Source organism: Olea europaea, chromosome 7 (assembly GCF_002742605.1).
Source record: "Olea europaea var. sylvestris chromosome 7, O_europaea_v1, whole genome shotgun sequence".
Classification (NCBI taxonomy): domain Eukaryota; kingdom Viridiplantae; phylum Streptophyta; class Magnoliopsida; order Lamiales; family Oleaceae; genus Olea; species Olea europaea.
The window spans coordinates 869774-892691 of NC_036243.1; the positions used below are offsets into that span (position 1 = coordinate 869774).

The 22918-nt window shown below is 33.3% G+C and overlaps 2 protein-coding genes and 1 pseudogene across 2 annotated transcripts; all 3 read right to left on the reverse strand.

Moving 5' to 3' along the window:
- Positions 1 to 4446: 4446 nt before the first annotated feature.
- On the reverse strand, positions 4447 to 6844 carry LOC111396614 (endo-1,3;1,4-beta-D-glucanase-like). The gene is made up of 7 exons (XM_023023029.1): positions 6590 to 6844; positions 6468 to 6489; positions 5936 to 6056; positions 5598 to 5688; positions 5438 to 5527; positions 5275 to 5375; positions 4447 to 4831 (listed from the first exon to the last, which is right to left on the reverse strand). Exons 1-7 carry the CDS (start codon positions 6735 to 6737, stop codon positions 4691 to 4693), a joined length of 714 nt encoding a protein of 237 aa, XP_022878797.1. The 5' UTR covers positions 6738 to 6844; the 3' UTR covers positions 4447 to 4690.
- Positions 6845 to 9508: 2664 nt separating this feature from the next.
- LOC111396615 (uncharacterized protein At5g19025-like) lies at positions 9509 to 16230 on the reverse strand. Its single transcript, XM_023023031.1, has 2 exons — positions 15424 to 16230; positions 9509 to 9869 (listed from the first exon to the last, which is right to left on the reverse strand). Exons 1-2 carry the CDS (start codon positions 16098 to 16100, stop codon positions 9833 to 9835), a joined length of 714 nt encoding a protein of 237 aa, XP_022878799.1. The 5' UTR covers positions 16101 to 16230; the 3' UTR covers positions 9509 to 9832.
- A 655-nt stretch (positions 16231 to 16885) lies between these two features.
- Positions 16886 to 22628, reverse strand: LOC111397632 (annotated as a pseudogene).
- Between the last annotated feature and the right edge of the window lie 290 nt (positions 22629 to 22918).

Below are 22918 nucleotides of genomic sequence, written 5' to 3' on the forward strand. Positions count from 1 at the left end.
ATGCAATAAGTTGGAACCAATAATGAATTTTTTCTTAATTTTCTTTACTTCCTTTTTTTGGCGTAGGTGGCAGGGGCCGTTCAGAATCATCTCCAATGGCCCTATGCATTATAGGAAAAATAAATAAATAGTTTGATTCTTATTCTTTATCCATAAAAATAAAAAATATTATCATTATCCATCACATCAAGTCATCATATTTAACTTTTTATCTCTTGTATGAATCTCGTAACACCTATATTTTTTATTCTTACTTTTACAAAAATGAATATCAAACAGGGTCTAAGCACCTGCTTGGACTTCAAAAAACTTATTTTCACTTACCCATTCCCTATAAAATTATTTTATACGTAAATTTAAATTTTTTTTTTATTATTTAAATTACACATTCTCTAAAACACATTTCAACCCACAAATGGGTCTCAAACTGGGGTTAATGAGGTAGAAATTTTTTTATTACCAATGCAACATAATTGCGATTTTGTCCAATCGACTGTCAACAGTTCCCTGTTTCATGACATATAGAGTAACTTTTTTATAAGTTTATCAAATTCATCAACTTTAAGCTTCCATTTGGCCCCTATTATTTCACATTATATTTTTTTCTCTCATTTTCAATAACATAATTTTTTATAAATACACGTGAACTAAAAAATTTTCTTTCTTTTTTCATCACATATACTCCAAAAAATGCTATTCCAAAATTATAATACCAAATAAGGGGCCAAATGAGAAATTAATATAATATTTGATGAGTTGATAAAAAAAAAATTAAGAAACTTTTGAAATTCAATAGTAATGAAAAACATTTGAAAATATTAATGACAACTCACAAAATTTTTGAATCTTCAATGATAATTGAAAAATAATATGTAAAGATTTAGACAACAACAAATTATGGATGGTACTCATGAATTTCTCAAAATGTATGAATAAAATATAATTTTTTTATGAAGCTATTTATAAATGAATAATTATATTATCGTCACAGCATTTACTTTGTGACTGTCTGGGAGAGCTTTTCTCCCAAATTCAGCAATTTTCTGGCCGTTAGAAATTGTAGAATGTGTCCCATTTTGGCAACAATTTTTGACAAATAAAAAGTGAAATACCAGCAAAACCAGTCTCTCATATAAAATAAATTAAAGGTCAAGGACAAAAAGGTCATTTTTGCTTTAAATGGTCCAAAATTACAGCTAAGTTGTTTGATTTTCTGCAGAATGCATGCTGTCAGCATGAAAAGCAACGTCCATATTTCAATTATCAACTGTCCAAATTGTGATTTTAAGCTCTCCCGGTTTTATTTTGGATTTTAATACAACTACCTTTATAAACACTTGTCCAAACATGTTGCATTTAATTCTACTATATATCATGCATGAATGACACAAGCTCTTACATCACCCTAGAGAATGATTGACAATGACAAAAGCTCTTATATCACCCTAGAGAAGGATTGACATAAGCTCTTACATCACCCTAGAGTGTATCTAAATGGATATGGAAAATTCTATTTGTACATAATTATCGCATATAATGGTGTCCATAATGTGATGTGGCAATCATCTGATTGTTGATGTGTAAATTTGAGATTTGAATTAAAAATTGGATTCAGTACCACATGTAATTATGGACATCATTATATAGACAATTATATACATGTAGCATTTCCCAATGGATATTGGACCGAGCTATATTCCCGCAGGCATGATCATGCACACACAACACAGGAGGGTCGAATTTTAAATTTAGGTGGGACCTACATCGATATGCGAGAGTGTGGTCATCCATTGTGTTAACCATCTAGGTCGTTTGGCAAAATTCATTAATATTATTGTGGGAAATTTTTTGCGCACGTTTGGATTTGCTAAAGTGGTCAAGCTATCTTACAAGCAAAAAAATAATCCACACACGATTGCTTATGAAAGAGAACTTATTTTAAGTTAAAACGAACATAATCAATAAGCACCTCCCATCAAACTAGTCTTATATTTTTAGATGACCAATACATTTACCCTATAATCAGGGGCGGACCCAAGGGGGTCCCCTAAGGTCATCTGACCCTCCAGTTTTTTCGATGTTTTTTTTTTTTGTCTTGGTTTTCGAGTTCACTATGGAATATCAAACAAAGTTGAAATATTACATTCTTAATATCATTTTGAAGTACTCATGGCCTAGTATTTCATGTCGTCAATATTGTGCGAAATGGTTAGTCGTAGCAAATGTTACAAAGAGTTAAAATAAGCTGTTCCAAACTAATATTTCGAGAATTTCGATAACAAGCTAATTTTAAAAAAAATTCGACGATTATACGCTAGCAATATCCATAAATCTTCTATATCCTCTCGAAACTTATTTCGAGAACTATATCATAAATATATCGAATGATCTAAATGAATATCGAAAATAATTAAAAGTACGTCAAACGTGTATGCTAAAAAGAAACATATAATTCGTCTTTTTTGAAAAAAAAAATCAATTATTTTATTAATGTTTATTATTTTTGCGCGACAAATTTCTCAATATAATTTACATCATTTTATTATGAAATCTTATATGTGGTATGACGTCAAATTTTATTTTATTTTTTTTGACGTAAAAATTCTTAATAAATTTTTTATTATTTCACGGTGGTTATAAATTGTTATACTACTTTTTCATCTTGATTATTTTTATATCTGAATAAAATTTATATATTAAAAAATTGAATCATTTTTATTATTATTTTTTTATTATTGTTACCTTTTTCTTTCGATCAATTAATTTTTTTCAAATAACGTCAAAAATTTTATTAGGAAATTTATTAGGTTGTTTTTTAAAAAAATAATTGATTGAGAGGAAAAAGTAACAATAAAAAAAATCCCAAAAATAATCGAATTTTTTTTATATATAAAAGATTTTTAGATGTAAAAATAATCAAGATGAAAAAGTAGTATAACAGTTTATAATCAATATAAAGTAATAAAAAAAATTTCGTCATTTTTTTTAAAAATTTAATTGTAACCCACTAATGTAAAATGTCTGCGTCCACCCCTGCCTATTATCATTAGATTTCTTATAATTTACCAACCCATCTTGGCAGATGTATTCGCTTATAAAGGGCATTTCAATAAAAATATTACATATGTTATTTTTCTTTTAAACCAACCCAAACAAGCCCTTAAATCTTTCCAGAAGTCTCTCTCAATTGATTTTCAGCTTTTTTAACTGTTGGTGAATGCTATGCCACGTGCTGAGTATTAATTGCAAATACGAAGGGGAAACTTTTTTGAATTCAATTCGAATTGAATGTCTTCATTTATGTGGAAGGTATACTCTTCAATTGGAACCATCTCGATTTTTCATTTTTCTACACCCAATTAGATGATTCCAACAATAAAGATTTCTAAGAAAACAAAGTTTGGTATAATTGATTGCTTACACAATGTAATTAATAATTATAATATTATAATTTGTGAAAATTAGAGATGTGTTTCCCAATTCTTTACATGGAGTAATCAGCCTTCAATTGTGAGGCATTACATGGAGGAAATTGTTAATATAAAGACATTAAAATCACACTCGACTTTCTTTCGAATTGGAGATATTAAGTGATTTCATTTTCTTGCCTTTTACCTTTGAGTCATACAAAAATCTCGTATGTTTGAATATCCACGTTGATGTTTTAGGTCATGTAAAGCCCTATTCATAGGCCATAGTAAGATAAATTGCAAACCCATAATCGTACTGCCTGAAATGCTGGGAAGTGCAACCTAATTTTCCTTTAACCGGTATGAAAAATAATTTCGAACTTAATGGTCACCTTCAACAAAATGTGAAAATTTGAACAAGCCTCCCAATATCCTGGATCCTATATTCGAAAGGAGAATAATTTGACTCAATCATATTGTAACTCCAATTAATCATGTCAAAACAAGTGTAACGTGAAAAATCGAAGATACTTTTTTTGTTGGCAACAAGTTCCATATATCACACTCCAATAGGTGAGCCAGCAAATATACAAATCTTATAACCTAAAAAAGCTATAAAGAAAGAAATACATAATTTTATTAACTTTTTTAGAAATATGTCTGAATTCTTTATTGTTTACTTCCTTATGAAGAAATAAAGGATACTATGTTTTTCACTTTTTGATTTCTTTTTACTTGATATCTTTGGTAAACTAGTTCATCTTGCCCGAACGAGACTCTTGAGCACTCTTTAAAAACAAACTCATCATCATTATTATATCGAGTTGTCCATCCATGAGCAACACTGGGGAAGATCTTCAAATAGCTATCAATCTTCAAAATAATTATAAGAGTGATTAATCGATTTTTCAATTTATGCATGCTAAAAAAGAAGTTCGATTTATGACTTGTCTCTTCATATAACCGTCATGCTTTTGAGTGATAATAATATGTGATCATACAAATTGTGTAGATAAAAATAGATAATAATCGTGAGTCGTGAAGATAAAAATTATGTTTGACGAACTAAAATTATAGTTTAAGCTTTGCCAAACATGCACTTCTACAAGCTCCTTAGGCATGTCACTATTTTCATTGTCCAATACGCTTCATCAAATAAGCTTTATTCTTCAATAGTCGCTTAATTTCTCATCAACGTCTACTTAAAGCATCAAAGGTACAGTGGAGAGTAACTTCCATTGTTGAAGAATCCCAATAGTTTGCTCCTTTCAACTTCTTTTTCACTTGATGTGTTTAATAAACCAGTTCAGCATGTCTGAGTGTGACTCTTGGGCACTCTTAATGGCAAATTCATCATCATCCTTATATCGAGTTGTCCATCCATGAGCAACGCCAGGAAATATCTTCACATAGCTATCAATCTGCAAAACAATTATAAGCTAGTTAATCGGCTTTCCAATTTAGTGCAAGTTCGAGTTATCACCTAATTCTCTTGGAGAGAAGATGAGTATTATGAATTTGTCTTTTCAGTATCTCATTCAACTAAGAAGATCGACTCACTCTACACACAACTAAAACCTTAACAAATTTATGGCTTTTTGAATCCAAAAAATTATGAATAATGTTATTTGCAGTGAAGACTATCGACAGTCTCCTTATGTGGCGTATATTTGGCAGTTTTTCATTTGATGTATAATTCAAAAAATAACTATCATATCTATATATCAAATATCGAATTGCCAAGTGTATGCCACATAGGGCGACTACTGACAGTTTTCACTACGAATAGCATTACTCAAAAATTATGTCAATCGAATATGAATTTAAAACTCGCAAAAGGCGAGGATCGGCTAGAGCTTCTTACCTTGGTTTTTGCTGATAATATTTGTCCCCAGCGTTTTACGTGCTCGGGTGGAGCATAATGATCGATCTCAGCTCCCAATATAGAAATCGGACAATTCACCTCTGAGATATCAAGGTATTGATCAGTCATAAATCTAAGAAAAGTTAAAAACTTTCAAGTTTACCATTTATTTCATCGTCTGTCATTGGACCAGGATGTAACACAACTGCAGCCTTAATGCAATCAAATTTCGCCAATTTCACCACAACCATCCCTAAAATAAGAACAGAAAGTTAATATTTTTTCGGGTTCGATGAAAAACTGCATATACTAAAATCACTTACCTCCCCAACAAAAACCAGCAGCTCCTATGGCAGATACGCCTTTGCTTTTTAAGGCAGAAATTAGTTCCTTCGCATCCTCACACCCTCTTTTCTAGAGAACAAAATTCAAATGACAGGCAAATAAATACAAAAATGCTGATCGTTTAACAAGTCCTTTCGTTTTAGGTCGTGCTAATTACAGATTGTCGACAAGCCTCTCTATATCTCAGATTAATCAGCATTGTGCAGAGAGAGATGAATATGCTTGCTGGGTTTATCAAACGATTTGGGTTGTGAATCACGAAACTGAAGGTGCAAATGTGCAATGAAATTGGCACAGAATGAAGCAAGAAACGAACCACAGGATGAGCCTTTAACCATATCTGTCGATCAAAATCAGGATTAATGGCTGGATCACCATAGAAGAAATCAGGAACCACTACTAAGAACCCCGAAGCTGCAACTTTATCTGCGATCTTCCTAGGTAATATAATATGGTGAAACACATAAATCGGAAATTTTAATATGTATAAACAACTTATATTAAGTAGATTTAAAGATAGAATGATATAATCACGAAGTTAAAATGTGATTATTAGACTAAAAGTTCGAGCACTGGCCAAACAAATAATTCTCCCTTTAATAAAATGTGAGTTCAAAAATCAGATTCTTGAATAAATTTTGATAAAAGTCGATGAAATGTGCGGTTGAAAGTTGAAAAAAGTTGTAGATCCATTAGATGTGTTGTTAACTTAGATATATAGCTACTAGAATGAACAAATTCAGGAAGACATTTACAGTACATAAAAATGGTAGAAACATTTCTTTGAAGAAAAATAAAAAATAAGCAAGCTTCGTAACTTATTCAATCAAATAAAAACTTAAAAGAACCTCAATTTTGGAGCTTCATAGCCTGCGAAACAATTCCAATGAAATTTAAAAACAAGATTATGTCAGTACACTCTTCATTGTATTAAGCTAACAAAATGAGTTTAAGGTTGTCAGATTATTACCAAATGCATCAGAAATTAGAAGAATGGCAGCCTTGGAATTTTGGGATCCAATTACATAAGTTTTTAGGCCTCCAATTTCTTGCACACTTCCTTCTCCACTTGATGGATTGAGGGTTGGTGGATTTTCACAGCACTGAGGGCCTAACATTTTCGATTATCCTTTCAACAAAGGCAGCTGTTTTGTGTGTTCTGTATTTGTTCAGACAGAAACACGAGGAATTCAAGATTTTATCCATTGGGAAATGCCATATGTACAATTTTTTTCTTAAAACATTGTTGACAATGTTGGTAGGTGGTAAAAAAGTGTTGGATGAAAAAAGAAATTAATTTTTGTACTGTCCAATGACAACATGCCATGTGACATATTATTAACGATGTTGTCAAAAACATCATACATCAACAAGGTGAATATAGGAGTTTGAGTCAGCACGGGCGGCCGTTGACCATCTACCATTGGCCGCAATAAAATATTAAAAGTCCGCTTGATATCCTTTTTTTTTTTTTTAAACCACAAATGCATTTTGCAATAGTGATTTAATGGAGAATGTGTGGCTAAGAATAAATAAAAGTTTTGAATTAATGTGCAATATTATTTTATTCAAGAATGTAGAGATGAAAAGCAGAGAGAAAAAATGTATTTTGAAAAAAAAATCGAACAAGCCCTAAAGTTTAAATATAACAATTATTTTGTTCAAATTGAACATATATAATACTGTTATAAGAAAAAACATGACTCATCAAAATGACATTGCTGCCAAATTTTGTATAATTCAAAGGAAGAGCACAAATTCAAATCTTTATAATTGTAATTGCATTAAACCTAACAAATATTATTTTGGTAAATTTAATAACATAATTCAAGAAGTACCAGAGTGGTTGAGTTTACAACAATCATTGTAAGAGGTCACAGGTTCGAATTCCTTAAAATTCTCCCGACGAATCTAGCACATGCGGTCGCGGGTGCTTGCTAGGTGCTAGATCTGTGCCTCTACATCGAGCATGATTCTTATCCATTGGAGAGCCAAGGTGGGGTGCGGGTTTTGATCACATGGAGACTCAGATTCATAAATTTAAATAGGTTGAGAACCCGAAATACGACTTTTGAAGGTTGAAGAACCAATCCTAATTTTCTCTTTTATTTTAATAGATCAATTTTTTATCATTCTTATGTGAATAGTTGCAATAATCACGTGTTTTAATTTTGTGAAAGTTGCGTTTATATAATATTTTACTATTTTAGAAATTTCATTTCAATAGTGCCAGTTTGCATGTTGCGGGACCAATATAGGAACCTAAATTCAAGAGTTCTGATAACAAATGTCTCTCAGTCTCTCTCACCGAAAAAGTAATTCAACTTTGTGACGAGTAGTTATTGCTGACTAAATTTAAAACTTGATAATGAGTTTAGAAATCAATTAATAAATAAATAATAATAATAATAATAATAATAATAATAATAATAATAATAATAATAATAAAAGTTATTTTAAGTGTACAGTACACTCAAAACCTCCTCACATGAGGAGGCCCCACTTCAGTATAAAACAATAAATAAATAAATAATAACAATAATAATAAGAGTTATTCTAAGTGTACAGTCGACTTAGGATTTTACACTTACAACCTCCTCGTGTGAGGAGGTTGTCACCCAAACTTTGTTGGAGATTGTATCTCCAGCACGGTTCTAATAATAATAGTCAGAATAATAATTTGGAGTGACTAAAGTGAAATTTTCCCTAAGTTGGGTGACCATGGTTTTACCCTACGACATTTAGGATGGTATAAATTTTAACTCGGGTAGGTTATAGTTAGCAAACGGTCTCAAACCTATGTCCATCTTGCACTTTTGGTTCAATGCCTTTAAATTTTGACATGGGCATCACAAACTTAAGTCATTAGGTGTGCAATCGATCCTTTTAGATGGATTCCACAGTGTTGATTATAGTTTACAAAAATTGGATCAAATGGTCCAAAATCCATGCCCATCTTACATTTTGGATCGATGACCTAAGTTGATGGCAAAGTTATTTAAGTAGGCCTTTAACAAAGGTATACTTGACAAGGATCGATGACCCAACTTGATGGTAAGGTTGACCATTTGAACAAACAACTATAGAATATATCATACAAGGCAAGAATATAAAAAATTGTTGGTCTTCATATGCTCGAAATGAGTACCATGGGTCATTAGTTAAAGAGAACAATGTTTATGAGGCCCCAATGATCCAAATGGCAATGTCTAAATCGTGCTGGACAAAGTTAAATAACAAGGTCGGGTTGGATTACATACATCTTGATTGGTACCACCATCACTAGAGCACTTACATGTATAATCTTTCTTCTTGACGAAAGTACTAGACAAGGAGAAATCTCAGGTTTCAAATCCTTACTTTTTTCTCTTCAGCTCTAAATGAGATTCAGGTTTTCACAAAAGTTTCTAGGCCCTTTTCATTTCAAACCTTTACAAATTGAACTTTTGAAGAAATTGCCAAATCAAATATATCCCTTCATAAAGAGAGAATAAATCAAGCACTAGCAGTGAATGAACTAAGCCATAGCTCAATCACCGAGCACAATCTGAAGCACACTAGGGTCTAAACGTCCTTGTACCTTCACCACTGAGGGTCTTCTGGTACAGAATTGGGTGGCACAGGATCCAACATGGTCGAATCCTCCTTACAAAATGAACCAAAACCATAGCCCAATCCATCAAGCCAAAGCCAAACCTTAGTGGTTCTAAATGCCCTGGTACCTGTCTCATTGAGTATTTTGGCAGAAGACTCAACAGTACCAAACAAGCCATGAATGTTTAAGCTAACCAAGGACGGGGATGGTGGCAGGCGCAACTACTTTATTCAATGTAATAGTCAACATATGCATGCTGGAAATTCCCAATCCCTAAGTATTTCTACGCAAATAAAATGCCGAAAATACCTTGTTTCTGATTTCATTACCAATGCTGCCGTTCATTCAGCATAACATAAACCTATTACTCACATAGACCTGAACTAAAGATAGAGATTTTAAAATGTCTACCCATTAATTTTATAATTTACTATCATTTAATTTAGGGCGTCGAATATTATGAAACTTCCACGAGAGTGGACATAATTAAGTTTCTTTACTAGACTCATTGAACTTCTAAAAAAATTGTTTCTCATCAACAGTACAAGTCCTTCGAGCAAAGTATAGCAAAACAAGAAACTATCAATGATGCCTGAATGAAACCACCACCACGAACAGTCAGCGACTATCTCCTCCGCTAGTAAGAGCGAGACTCCTGGAGATCACATCAGATAAAAGAAGTTAACATATTTTCCACAAAAGCAAGAATATTGAAAATGATTAAAAAAACATAACTCGTGTACATATAGGAATTGGGAAACTATGCAAGGAGAAGCAAAAATAAGCACCTTGTTGATTCAAAAATCAGTGCCTGAAAACAAATATATAAGGAAGCTCTAAAGTAGCCTAAGCTATTATCTTCCACGCTTTAAGCATATGACTGGAAAAAAATGTACGTTGGGTTTAAATTTTGCCATTATAATTGATAGAATGTGGTAAGATTCTGGCTGTCAATATGCAAAATCGTCATGAAACCTCTCATTCTAGGCTTGACCAAATCCATTCTCATATTGTCTTTCTGTTGTTTACCAATTCTTTAGGTAATGAGCAGATAACTAAGTAGCTCACTACGTTACTCGTTCATCATTCATTTATTTGCGAAAATTATCAACTCTCCTAGTCCATATGGCAATTCATTCACATGTTAGATTTGCATGATATTTAACAACATAACCACTTAACTCAAATATACCATTTTCCAAGCATAACAAATTAATAAAATATTGATGTTTTTAAATTAATAAAGTATTGATATTTTAGGAATTAGATTTTGACATTTTACAACTGTTAATATAATACTCTAGAAGAACCAAATTTTCATTGATAATAAACATAGACAACCAATTCATGACTTGCTAAATTAACAGATGACAAATCATCAAAAGCCAACAAAATAAATAATGAGTAAGTTTATGCATATACCCCAAAACAATAATAGAAAACAGGCTCATGGTAGCAGGGACCTTTCTTAACAAGAAACAAAAATCAAGATGACCTTTATTACTTTTTTTCCAGTTCAATATCTGCCATATGATGTTTGGAAACACAAATTTGCAATGGATAATCGGAGAAGTGGTTAATGGAAAGAGATCTTAAGGGAAAGTACAAAAAATGGACTATATTTCTCCTTCACGACAATAAGCTACGTAAGGAATGCAGTAAACATTTGACTGACATTTGCTGTATCTTCTAGAAGGTGCAAAGAATTTTATGAGGTAACAGCCATGTGCTACACAGAAGATGAGCTTCTGACTATGTAGCACGGACACTCTAACTAGGGTAGCGTGTCCGTGTCCGATACGTGTTGGAAGAGTGTCGGTATAGTCGGATATGTGTCGATACTGACACTCTTCGGACACTCTACAATAATCATTTTTCTTTCTTATTATAATTATTATATATTTTTAACTCAAAATTTTTAATAAATAACAAATATGTACTCATATTTAAAAGATTTCAACAAAAAAGAATCAATAATAAGTATAAAACTAAATTTAAACTATATAAATGAAGAATTTTAAAAATTTAATGAACGTGTCGACGACGTGTCGTATCGGTACTTTTTTGAAAAACCACGAGTCGACGTATCCGACACGTATCGTGTCGGACACACGTGTCCGTGTCGGTGCATCATAGGCTTCTGAAGCCTAGAAGTAATTACTTAAGCGAAATGCTTGCGTTTATAGTACATATGATGTAGGGTAATGCATAAGAAAGAGTGAAAACATGGAGTTCAAGAACAACCAGTGAAAACATGGAGTTCAAGAACAACCTTCTAGTTCATGTTGATTCACTCATGAATAAAATAACAGAAAACTATGCATCAAAGACATGTTGATTTCTACACAATGCTGAATTTGGACTCATTGATTCATATAGAATACCAAGAATCAGACATATAATTAAGAAACTCAAACAACCCAGACGTCTTATTTAGACAATGCAATAGAAACCAATTCGATAAAAAAAAATAAAAAAATCATAATAGAAATCCTAATCTAAGATGGTAAATGAAAGACTGCCACAATCAAAGCCTTAATCAAGGGAAAATTTCAAAATTACCATAGAATATTAAAATATTAAAACTGCCAAAATAATACATAATTTCCATATGTCGCCTGCATCAAATGTACAACATACTTCTAACCTCCTCATTCACTAACCCCACAAACCCACCCCCTCACCCCCAAAGAAAGGGAAAGCACAAAAGGAGGCCGCAATGAAAGCAAATTCCAGATTCTCCATATGAAGCTCAGTGCAGTAAAGTCAAAGAAACATTTTACAGTTATCAATGTATAGGAATTTGATATATTTCTCTTACTCATGAAATAGCGATTGAAAAGAGAAGAAAAAGGAAGGATACTGTAGGCTTGCTAAATAACTAGATGCTATAAACTTAAAAAGGATATCTAAAAGTATGTAGCTCTCAATCCAAATGCATCTCTTGACTACATGACACTAAATACAAAACATTTGCCAGTTCAACAGGGAACATGACACCCGTCTGGTCCAGTTTGCTTCATACAACTACAAAAACTTACAAAAAATGAACAACTGATGACAGTGAACCGGAAAAATGCCTTTGTGATATTTTTTCTCCTATATTTCCATACTCTTTTTTACCCTGTTCCTTTGCCATAGGATACCACCTGAGATCACCCTTCCTCGTTCCCCCGCGTGCCCACCTAAAATCTAAACCAGAAATGCAGTCAACAGCATTCCTCTTCTCATTTTTTTCTTCCTTTCCTCATATCCTCGTATAGAAATTTGATATATTTCTCTTACTCATGAAAAAGCGATTGAAAAGAGAACAAAAAAGAAGGATACTGCAGGCTTGCCAAATAACTAGATGCCATGAACTTAAAAAGGATATCTAAAAGTATGTAGCTCTCAATCCAAATGCATCTCTTCACTACATGTCACTAAATGGTCCAGTTTGCTTCATAAAACTATAAAAACTTACAAAAACGTGCAATTGATTATAGTGAAGAGTGAAACGGACAAATGCCGATGTGATTTTTTTTTCCTCCTATATTTCCATTCACTTTTTCACCCTCTGTTCCTTTGCCCATAGAATACGACATTAGATCACCCTTCCTTGTTCCCCCACATGCCCACCTAAAATCCAAACCAGAAACGCAGTCAACAGCATTCCTCTTCCCATTTTTTTCTTCCTTTCCGCTTATCCACCACTTCTTGGCAACAAAAACATAGTGAAAAGCCAGAAGAACGTGGCTGATTAGAGAGTAATGATGAACTTTTCAACTCATCTGCTTTCAACTGTTTAGAGCTTAAAATTTGGTAGAAATTGAAGACACTATTTTCGAAATCTAAGATCAAATTGTGGATCAAGAGATTTGCTACTTAGAAAGGGTTCTTTGAAGGTACCGGAGGTGCTATCAGCTATTCATTGTGTGTTCTTCATGAGCAGGACTTGAGAGTTAAGACTTAATAGGTGTGTATAATTTTGAGTTTGAAGGTGAATTCCATCTCCATTAGGATTTGCTGCATAAAATTGCTTTTGCCTGTTACCCTTTTTTAACTTTTCCCCATTTTATGTTTGGTTGGATGCATCTAGCATTTTGATATGAAAATGTTACCCTTGAAGCCACTCGTCTCTCTGGATGTTACTGGATCTTCTTGATGGAATATTATAACAGATATTATTTGAGTTAGTTTCCAATTTTGATATGTATTATAGGAAACAATGATCCTGCTATCATAATATATGAAAAGTTTTAGTCAATAAATTAGCCTCCGTTTGGGTTTAATTTATAAATAAATAGATATGAAAGTGGGATAAGTGAATTGTACTTGTGGATCAATTGGAATGTGTGGTCGAAAAAGAAGTTTGACCATTTATAAATAATGCAAATCATTTATAAATTAGGATAAAAGAAGCAACTGAACATCCTTAGTAGAAAACTAAACCGCGGTGCTTAAATGCAAACATACAACTTAATTTGGTTGGCCAAGAAACATTATTGTCCAAATCACTGTGAAACTTCTTTGCAAGAAAAAGAAAAATAAATAAAAAAGTGCTATGAAAAAAATATAATAATTAAAAAAGAAAAGAAGAAAGCAAAGCCAGCAATTCTCTACAAGAAAACCATATAATGGAAGAGGGTAAGAAAAGGTGGAAGGGCTCAGTAATACTTCAGTGAAATGGAAAAAATTGGCAAATAAGTTTGCACTTAAATAACACATCACATGATCTCCTGTAATCTTCTTTTACCTTCTAGGTAAGATTCATTAATTTTCAACACGTAGCATTCATAGAATTAAGTATTACGCAATCAATCATTTCCTAAATACTACTTTTGAATTATAGCATGTCCCCAAAACGACAAGCAATCAATCAATATCACCCAAATTCTAAGCCTGAATTTATGGATAGTGATGCACCAAATAGTTCAGTAAATACACAACTTACTAACCTATAAATAGCGCACGTGTTACACAATATAATTACGTTCCTCTATTGAAAAGTAATAGCACAATGGCATTACAACAAAGAAAGCAATCTACATAGATAGGCTAAATAAATAAATGCAAACTGGCTGTCCCTACAGAGCTGTTCCAAATTGTCCCACACGGTTAATGTCAGCAGCAGGACCTACATGGCCAGTTATAACGCAACACTTCAACTCTTAATGCAAATATAATGTTTGAAAATTTCTTCATTTTTATATTGTCTTCATAATTGTGTCACAGTTACTACCGTAATCATTGCATCTCCTGTCTTATAAAATTGGAACTCGTCAAGATGGTGGCAAATCTTTGTTGAGTTGGTGAACAAATGTGTCTAAAATTTAATCCAACTATGGCTTACAAAACGTGTAATGTGTAGTGTCAACCAGATAACTACAGTTCGATATGAAATTGATCCATGCTAGTACATATTCTCAAACATTCTTCCTCCACAACTTTATTATTGAAGTGACGTAGTGATTAACAGCCAGAAAAATATTTCTACACTCATGATTACGACAATAGAGAACAAAAACATATATAAAAATTATTTATAGCTTATTTCCCCTTTTATCCTAATTCCATCCTCAGAACTCGGTTCCATTGCTTAAATACCGTTAGTACATCTTAAAAGAAATGATTTCCTCATATCCAAGCTTTAACTTTTCCACCCATGTTCAGCTTTTGGACGTATAACAATCAAAGTCCGTTAAAACCACCTTGTCTTCTTTAAGTAGGACTGGCTCGAGAATACAATGGACGAATTTATGTAATACCAGTTACTGTAGACCCCAAGCAAAGCCAAACAAGGGGCAAAATATCCTATTCTAATCACTACTAGCGAAGAAAAAATATCATCTATAGCATTCACCATGATTCTACTGCTAAACTCATCCAAGTTGAGATTACTACAATTTTTTACGATCTAATATGCACATTATGTGCTCACATTTTCACTTAAGAAAACATCTAGTGATGACAAAAAGCAATTTCATATGATCCAGGGTCCAAATATAAATGATGCAGAATTCATAACACATCATGTTACGAATTACTAAAACTGTTTTAGCTAAAGAAAATATCATTGAACTAAAACAAGTAAAGGGCAACTTCACATTCAAATTCATCACACTCTAATTCAATCCATAACTTAGACAAGATTCACTCATAACAGAAATCCATGAACCAGAGAAGGTTCATTTATGTGCAATGAAAAACCAAGTAAGAACTTTGCTCACTTCTTGTTGCGCCGACCACGCTTAGGTCCCCATCCTTCAAGTTTGGCAACTGGGCACCCACATTTCGCACGGAAAAGCAAGACTGCACGTCCATTGGACGGGGCCATCTTCCTCAACTCCGCGCGCAGGCATTCATAATCCGGATTATCCTCACAATCACCTTTCCATGGCAACTCATTGACATCCTTAACTGCCTTATTCTCCAACCGCAACAACTCCTCCCCCTGTAACTGCAGGTCAAACTCCATGGCCTTCTTCAATCCTTTACACCCAATCTTCCCGCATCTCTTCGATCTGAACCCACAACAGATCTCGAAAAACACAACAAACATAAAAAAAGAAAGAAAAAATAACACGAAAAAGATGTACTGGGATTGCGCATCAGATGATATATGATAGTAAAGCTGAGAAACAAGGGCGGAAAAGGGGGGGAGGAGAAGGGAAAACGCCTGGAAGAGATAAGAGAAGTAGGAGATAATAAGAAAGGTCCCCGAGAAGAGAACAATGATGAAAATAAGGATGTCGAGGGTGGCTGAAGGGGAGTGCCTGCAGAGCGAAGGGCAATTTGGGGTATTTGCATGGTGGTGGTTGGCGTTGGCGGGGGTTGCTGAACTGGGTTTTGTGGTGGTCGGTTTTTTCTGGGAAGAAGGGGCCATTGTGAGGAGGAGATGGCGCATGTTAGTGAAGAGGTGAGGAGGTGTGTGTCGGTGGATATGGGGGTTTCGATTGGGGGATCTCGTGTTTCTTGCTGGTGGAAAAGTGAAAAATGAGAGAGGTGCGCATGTTAGCCAACCGTAAGGGGTTGAGAAGGGGTGCGTACGTTAGCTATCATTCACTCATAATATTTTTGTCTCTCTTCAACGAATTTGTCTTTTTTAACCTACCAATTTAACGGCTTTTAGATATCCAGTTTTTTATTTTTTACTGTGTTTAAATACAACTTTTAAAAAAATTAACTACTAATTTTTACATTTTGATTTAGTTGAGGTCCAATTTTTGTTATGAAACTCAATTTTTTGATAAAGTTAATTAATCAAATTCAGTTTTCTTAAAAAATAATAAAAATAAAAACTTAGACTCATCAAATATTTCTAAACTCAAAGATAGCATATCGAGCTCAGAATATTTACTTACTTTGAGATTATATTGAGACACTATATCAAAAGCTTAAATTGTTAAATAATAAAGTAATTTATTTATTTGTATTCTAGTTTAAATTGAAATAAATAGTAAATATTGGCATGTTTTGGCTTAGCCATTACTCTCGAGAGTATGATGAATAAAATTTCCAACTTAATTCTCGTTTTCAATTCTGTAATATACTATCCAATCTTCTCACCAACATGATGTCAAATAGGTCGAAACAATTTCGTAAACATCTATATAATGGCACAGTATGCTAATCAACAAAACTTCAGAGTTTAGATTAATTTATTTATATTGTTATAAGATCATATTCATCAAAGATGAAGATTTAGTAAAATTCACAATCTGGGAAGATCAATTGCGCAACAAGCGACCAAACATACAATGCAGCAGTGACCCATTCGGTGCAGAATTGAACCCAAACTAATGTCCACTCAACATCAATGTACCATGACCTTTCGTTGCTGCTGGTCCATCCCGAAAGAAGCATGGCTGAGTACATGCTAGCCAAAGCAAATATCAAGTGGAAGAAGGTGTACGAGTGACTAACAAATCGTGCTTTAGCTTCTTTCTTTTGTTTTCCCGATTTTGAGTCATCGACTGTAGAAAAAGTCTCGTTCCACCTACAATGAAAAATTTTAAGGTCAAGAATCTAGCTGCAATAAATGTTCAAAAGCATAGTGCATGTTTGGTGTACGATATTGAACATTAGCTTTACAATGAATAAGATTACGAGCATCTTTGGTAAAAAATAAATAAATAAATTGCTATCTTATAAGCTAAAAACCCATAAATTGTGTTGTTTATAAGCTACGGGACCCACAGTTGTGTAGATTTTGGTCTACTCAAATTATGAGTACGCTGCAACTTCATTTGCAATTACTGTTACACTAATATAGACGAGTGCATTGATATTTAAGGCCAGATATTTGCTCAAAATTCCAAGAGATTTGGAGAAAATGATAACAAAATCAAGAACTACTGAAAAAGGTTTTGGAGATCAATTTAAAATATGTGCTCAAGGCGAAGACGAAGGGGTTAAAAAGGTTGTCGCAGATTGAACACGGAGTGCCGAATATAAAACTGATAGAACTATTGTAAGCATCCCAAGAACAAAGGTACTTGTTGATACAACTTTCGACTTCTTGTGAAAACCATTGCATTCATAACCTCGATACTCACTTGAAAGACCAGTATAACAAAGATAAGCACAGTAGGCCGATACCACAGAAGCAGGCAAGAGGCTGCCATTTACCTGTTGTAAATTGAACAATCTCATATACTGAGTAGGTAATAAACACTGTTTCACTTATTAAAATACGAAGAATTTCACAAAATCAATTCTTGTATTAAGTGCTGAACAAGTTTGTTTGGCTAAGCTTAAATAATATTTAATTTTAAGCAACTTTTTGTTTCAAACATGCTGTATAATTTATCGGTAGTTGTCCTGAATCGATTATCGATACGATGCAGGGTGGATTTACTAATTGTAACGAACTTTGACTCTACCCCTGAAAAAAAAAAAATAAAAGGGTACTTGTTGATACAACTTTCGACTTCTTGTGAAAACCATTGCATTCATAACCTCGATACTCACTTGAAAGACCAGTATAACAAAGATAAGCACAATAGGCCGATACCACAGAAGCAGGCAAGAGGCTGCCATTTACCTGTTGTAAATTGAACAATCTCATATACTGAGTAGGTAATAAACACTGTTTCACTTATTAAAATACGAAGAATTTCACAAAATCAATTCTTGTATTAAGTGCTCAACAAGTTTGTTTGGCTAAGCTTAAATAATATTTAATTTTAAGCAACTTTTTGTTTCAAACATGCTGTATAATTTATCGGTAGTTGTTCTGAATCGATTATCGATACGATGCAGGGTGGATTTACTAATTGTAACGAACTTTGACTCTACCCCTGAAAAAAAAAAAAAAAAAAAAAAAAAAAAAAAAGAAAACCTTTTTTCCAAAAAAATAAAAAAAAAAAAAAGAGCAAGGAAACCTTTTTTCCATAAAAATTAAGCTCATATTTTTTACAACTATTATTTGAAAACTATTTTTCCTGCCCACTCATTTTCAAACATTCATTCACAGTTCACACAATAAAATATTCTTCACGCAAATTCAAAAAAAATTCTCTACTTTTTAGCCTCGTATTCTACTAAAAATAATTGTTTAAACATTGTTTTCTCAAATAATAGCTATCAAACATGGGTTATAGAGTGGCTTAAATAAGTAAAAATTATAACCTTATCATACTCTTTAGCAACCACTTGGTAGTATATGTGGGTTAAAAAGTCAAATTAGAATATTTTCCATTCAAATTTCAAATTATTTTCCAAGAATTCTAATTCTTATTTCCCAATTCCTGATAAATAAGGCGAAATATGACCTTAAAAAAAATTAGATTACAACATTAACAGTTGAAAAGATAGTTTCTCAACTCAAGGTGCAACACAATAATGACGAAAGCAAAGGGAAGAATAATGATCATCACAATGAAAAAGATATTAAGACCACAATCGTGATCAGATGGATTAAAACAAAAGAAAAGGATTCCCAAAAATATAAATGCTGCTAGATAACACACGACTAATACAACCAGCAGAGCTACGTACTTGAGAACAAGAGAGATAAGATCACAAATCAACAAATAACTAGGTTGAGCATTAAAAGAATGAGCAATAACTTTGAACCAATCACTTATGTTCATCTTTAGCAACCCATGAATCATTCCATGAATGTGTAGAGTCCAACAATATTATGAAAACGCTCTTCCTCTGCAGGTGATGTTCTCCATGGCTGATGAATACGTACCAGATTACGTGGACAAGAAACCATTGGTCAATAGGCAAGAACGACTCTTTGTAAAAGTTGTAACTATATGTTCTAAGTTGAATTCTTTTTTGTAGGATATTTTACTTATGTCTTCATCCGCGCTATGAACTTTTCCAGGTTGTTCAGAGTAATAGGTGGTGTATGGAAACCATTCGCTATGTAATAGAGTTGAGGAAGCGGTCCGAGCAATAATCAAATTTGAAAAGAAGGGACGAACCCAATGGATGGGATGATCCATGGAGTCAATGCTGTGCACTAAAGTATTTTGATATTAATTAATTTGTTATGCATTGTGATGAGGACATCGGACGACGTTTATTTATTTTATTTAAGCTTTATTTATTTTTTTGGACTATTATTTAAATTTGGACTTGTATGGGCTCGGGCCCAAACTCGTTAGGGTTGCTTTACTATTTAAACCTATTTTGCATTATAATTTACAGTTGATGATGAATGAATAATTATTTTGGTGGCTTATGGCGCATCCCTCCCCTTATTCTACCATCTTCTGTTAAATTCTTCTTCTCCCCCCCCCCGCAACACACACAAAAAAAACTTTTAGCATGAGCAGCCAAGTTATTATTTTTCCAGCTTCTTCATAGTTCCAAAAAAAAAAAATGTTCACGTTACTGTTCACATGTGGAAATTTCAGTTTAGGTTTTTCTGCAATTTCAGTTCACATCCCAGCCAAAAAAAAAAAAAATTCGTGTTACTGTTCACGGGTACTATTCACACCCGAAAATTCATTTTTTTGTATTATCAGCTTCAAAAAAAAAAGTTACTGCTCACACCAAAAAAAAAATCTCATTTTTTCCCTCCTGCTGCTGATGCTGCTGCTCATAAAAAAAAATAAATAAATAATTGTGGTGTTGTTCCACAAATCCCAAACCCTAGCATTCAAGTCTACTTAGCCCTTCAACCCATATATTCCATCTCTATAACCTACTCCATTCATTTTTTTATCAAAACACTTGGGGCATAAGCTAGTGGCCCAAATTACTCCCAAAGCCCACTAAACACACAGCCCATCTCTCATCATTTATTTAGCCAATCCACTTGTTTTTCAGCCCAATAAACACTAAATCCAACCCACTTATCACATATTATCACAATCGGCCCAACACAATAAATAAGGCGAAATATGACCTTAAAAAAATTAGATTACAACCTTAACAGTTGAAAAGATAGTTTCTCAACCCAAAGTGCAACGCAATAATGATGAAAGCAAAGGGAAGAATAATGATCATCACAATGAAAAAGATATTAAGACCACAATCGTGATCAGATGGATTAAAACAAAACAAAAGGATTCCCAAAAATATAAATGCTGCTAGATAACACACGACTAATACAACCAGCAGAGCAACGTACTTAAGAACAAGAGAGACAAGATCACAAATCAACAAATAACTAGGTTGAGCATTAAAAGAATGAGCAATAACTTTGAACCTACCACTTCTGTTCATCTTTAGCAACCCATGAATCATTCCATGAATGTGTAGCGTCTAACAATATTATGAAAATGCTCTTCCTCTGTAGGTGATGTTCTCCATAGCTGATGAATACATATAAGATTACGTGGACAAGAAACCATTGGTCAATAGGCAAGAACGACTCTTTGTACAAGTTGTAACTATACGTTCTAAGTTGAATTCTTTTTTGTAGGATATTTTACTTATGTCTTCATCCGTGCTATGAACTTTTCCAGGTTGTTCAGAGTAATAGGTGGTGCAGAAAAAAGTTGAACTTGAATATGGAAACCATTCGCTATGTAATAGAGTTGAGGAAGTGGTCCGGGCAATAGTCGAATTTGAAAAGAAGGGACGAACCCAATGGATGGGATGATCCATGGAGTTAATGCTGTGCACTTAAGTATCTCCGTATGAATTAATTTGTTATGCATTGCATTAAAGGTTTGAGGATTGATTTGTTTCATTGTGTAGTTCTATTGAGATTGATACATTATACAGAAATTTTCCCGTTGTGGCAGCTGTTTTTTCAGATTTAGCCCCCGTTTGGCTCTCGTTAAATTAAGTTTTAGTTATCCTTCTTATTTTCAATCACACAATTTTTTATAAAATAATATTACCCGTAAATCGAAAACTTTCATTATTTTTCAATCATTCATCCTCCAAAAAAATACTATTTCACTCATTAAAATTTAAAATAATGAAGGCCAAATGGGGGCTTATTTGGTTCAAAGATGCTTCACATTGAATCCTAGGAACACTCCCCCATCATTGGTCCTTATGGTTTTACCTTTTTTCATACATGTAAACTTAGGTTACTTGTTTGAAACTTGAGAGTTATCAGTTTTTAAGACTTACAGAATACGTGATCTTAGTTTAGATAATTAATTTTTCGTGCAGACTTGTTTAGTGTACCCAAAGTCATTAGTAACTAAGTTAGCAAGTGCTTGTTTGATACACAGGAGCGAAAGTAGAATGAACAAGAATTGATTGATTGGCAGTACTTTCCAACTTGTAAAAGATGTTTGAAACTTTTACGGTCTTCAAAATCCCATCTTCACATGGACATGTCTTATGTAGAATGTGTAATTTTAGGATGACAAAATTACCCATCAAACTCGATACCTGTGGGGCCCTGCCCCCGAATGGGTCGAGGATTACCTGCTTAATTAGAGATATGGGGCGAAGAATCCCGCCTCGAGGCAAGTAAAGATTACGAGGGCCCCGTCCTGCCCCACCCCGTTTAATTTTTAAAAAAAAATTCGATATTTTAAATAAAAAAATTTCGCAAAATTTCATTAATTCTTATATAAGATAGTAACTAAGATTATCAAAAGAATATGATAAACAATAAAAGTCTTAATTTACCAAATATATTCGAATAATTTAACTTTTAAAAATAAGCATATTAATTAAAAATTTCAATAACTATATTATTGTCTTACTTGAATGAATGAGAACAATAAAATGAATTATCAAAAATTAAAAAAAAAAATAAACGAGTAAGCATGCACCTCCCCGTCTTGTCTTAAACGAGTGACAGGACGGGAAAATGCCCGACGAGAATCCGTCCCATTGCTAACCCTATGTAATTTTGGAGTGTTCTTAACCCTCTATTCGGTTGTCGACACAAATATCCAACCAAACCCTATTATAACCAATCCATTAAAATCAAATACCCCACAGTTTCACCCGATTTCTCTCTCATAACCACTCTCTTGTCGTTGCCTCCTCTAATCACCATTACTCCACCACTTCATTATCTATTGTACCCAGGCATCCAGAGCACTACCGCTTCATGTCATAGGCTACCACCACCTACCCAAGATCATACACTTCCACCACAATTACTACACTCATATATTTTCTCGTCCATCTCAACAATCTGAAAGCCACAATCACTACACACAATTTTACGTCCACACCGGAACCAGCACAAGTTACAGTCTATAGGGGCTAAAACCATTGGATATGAAGGGAAGAGCAGAAGCATAGTTGGGGCTTATAAGTCGGCAATTCAGATCAAGCGGCATA

What these genes read in the sequence shown, in the direction of transcription:
- LOC111396615 (XM_023023031.1), bottom strand. Translation starts at nt 16,100, where the DNA reads ATGCGCCATCTCCTCCTCACAATGGCCCCTTCTTCCCAGAAAAAACCG. An exon ending in CGTGGTCGGCGCAACAAGAA is followed by an intron (nt 9,870 to 15,423) that starts GTGAGCAAAGTT and finishes TGTGATCTCCAG; the next exon opens with GAGTCTCGCTCTTACTAGCG.
- LOC111396614 (XM_023023029.1), bottom strand. Translation starts at nt 6,737, where the DNA reads ATGTTAGGCCCTCAGTGCTGTGAAAATCCACCAACCCTCAATCCATCA. An exon ending in TATGAAGCTCCAAAATTGAG is followed by an intron (nt 6,057 to 6,467) that starts GTTCTTTTAAGT and finishes TATATTACCTAG; the next exon opens with GAAGATCGCAGATAAAGTTG. An exon ending in TGCTGGTTTTTGTTGGGGAG is followed by an intron (nt 5,528 to 5,597) that starts GTAAGTGATTTT and finishes TTCTTATTTTAG; the next exon opens with GGATGGTTGTGGTGAAATTG.